At 67.8% G+C, this 758-nt stretch overlaps 1 protein-coding gene across 1 annotated transcript in view; it reads right to left on the bottom strand.

The window, feature by feature from the left end:
- The window catches only part of SLC5A11 (solute carrier family 5 member 11), a 19,423-nt gene that overhangs the window by 9,089 nt on the left and 9,576 nt on the right, over window positions 1-758 (bottom strand). The window contains exon 4 of the mRNA XM_011375511.2: window positions 247-306. Coding sequence (XP_011373813.1) covers window positions 247-306 — 60 coding nt within the window. The remainder of the gene's footprint in view (window positions 1-246; window positions 307-758) is intronic.

Raw genomic sequence — 758 nt, 5'->3', positions numbered from 1 at the left:
GGACTGCGAGTTCCATGTTTGTGCTTTGGCATTTTAAAGAGAGATGCTTTTGCGCCCGCCCGCGTCTCTGTCAGCCTCTGGAAGCCCCATGTGCGTCTCTGACGGTCACTACAAGGTGGGGACTGCTAAGGACAAACTCCTAAGTGTCTCACACGGCCGTTGTCCCGCTCCAGTCTGGGACCCCTTAGGGACCGTCAGGCGGATGTCCACGTGGAGGGAAGGAAGGCGGGGTTGACCCGGACTCACCTGGCCAGCGATGTAGACTGGCAGGAAGACCCAGGACAGCATGAGGACGGAGAACAGGCCCTGCGGGAGAACGCGGGGCGGGGTCAGGCCCGGGTCTGCCCGCCGGGCTCCCGTGCGCCCGAGCTGCGCGGCCGCCTGCGCCTCTGCCTCCTCCTCGCCGAGGGGCCCCCTGCGGGGCCACTGTGTTTCCAGGTTTACATGAGAGAAGGGGATGACGTGGGGACGAGTGGACATGGATGCTCACCATGTCCCGAACCCTGCGTCCCCCTCGTTCCGCGCAGGGTCCCGCCCCTCCTCGGGCAGTGGCCAAGCCCAGGCCGCAAGGTCGGGCAGGCCACGCTGCTGAGCAGCCGGGGACGCTGGGGCGTTTGTGCGGGTCTCTGGGACTCGCTGTTCTCGCCTGTGGGTGGGGCCGGCAGGGGCGCCCCGGGTGTCGCAGGGGGGTACGCCCCGCACCTCGCAGGCCTTCGCTCCTGTACCCCGCACGACCCGACGTGGCGGGTGCTGCGATC

Source organism: Pteropus vampyrus, unplaced genomic scaffold, assembly GCF_000151845.1.
Source record: "Pteropus vampyrus isolate Shadow unplaced genomic scaffold, Pvam_2.0 Scaffold274, whole genome shotgun sequence".
NCBI lineage: Eukaryota > Metazoa > Chordata > Mammalia > Chiroptera > Pteropodidae > Pteropus > Pteropus vampyrus.
The sequence above is the reverse complement of the archived record's forward strand: the minus strand, read 5'-3'. Positions and strand labels throughout refer to the sequence as shown.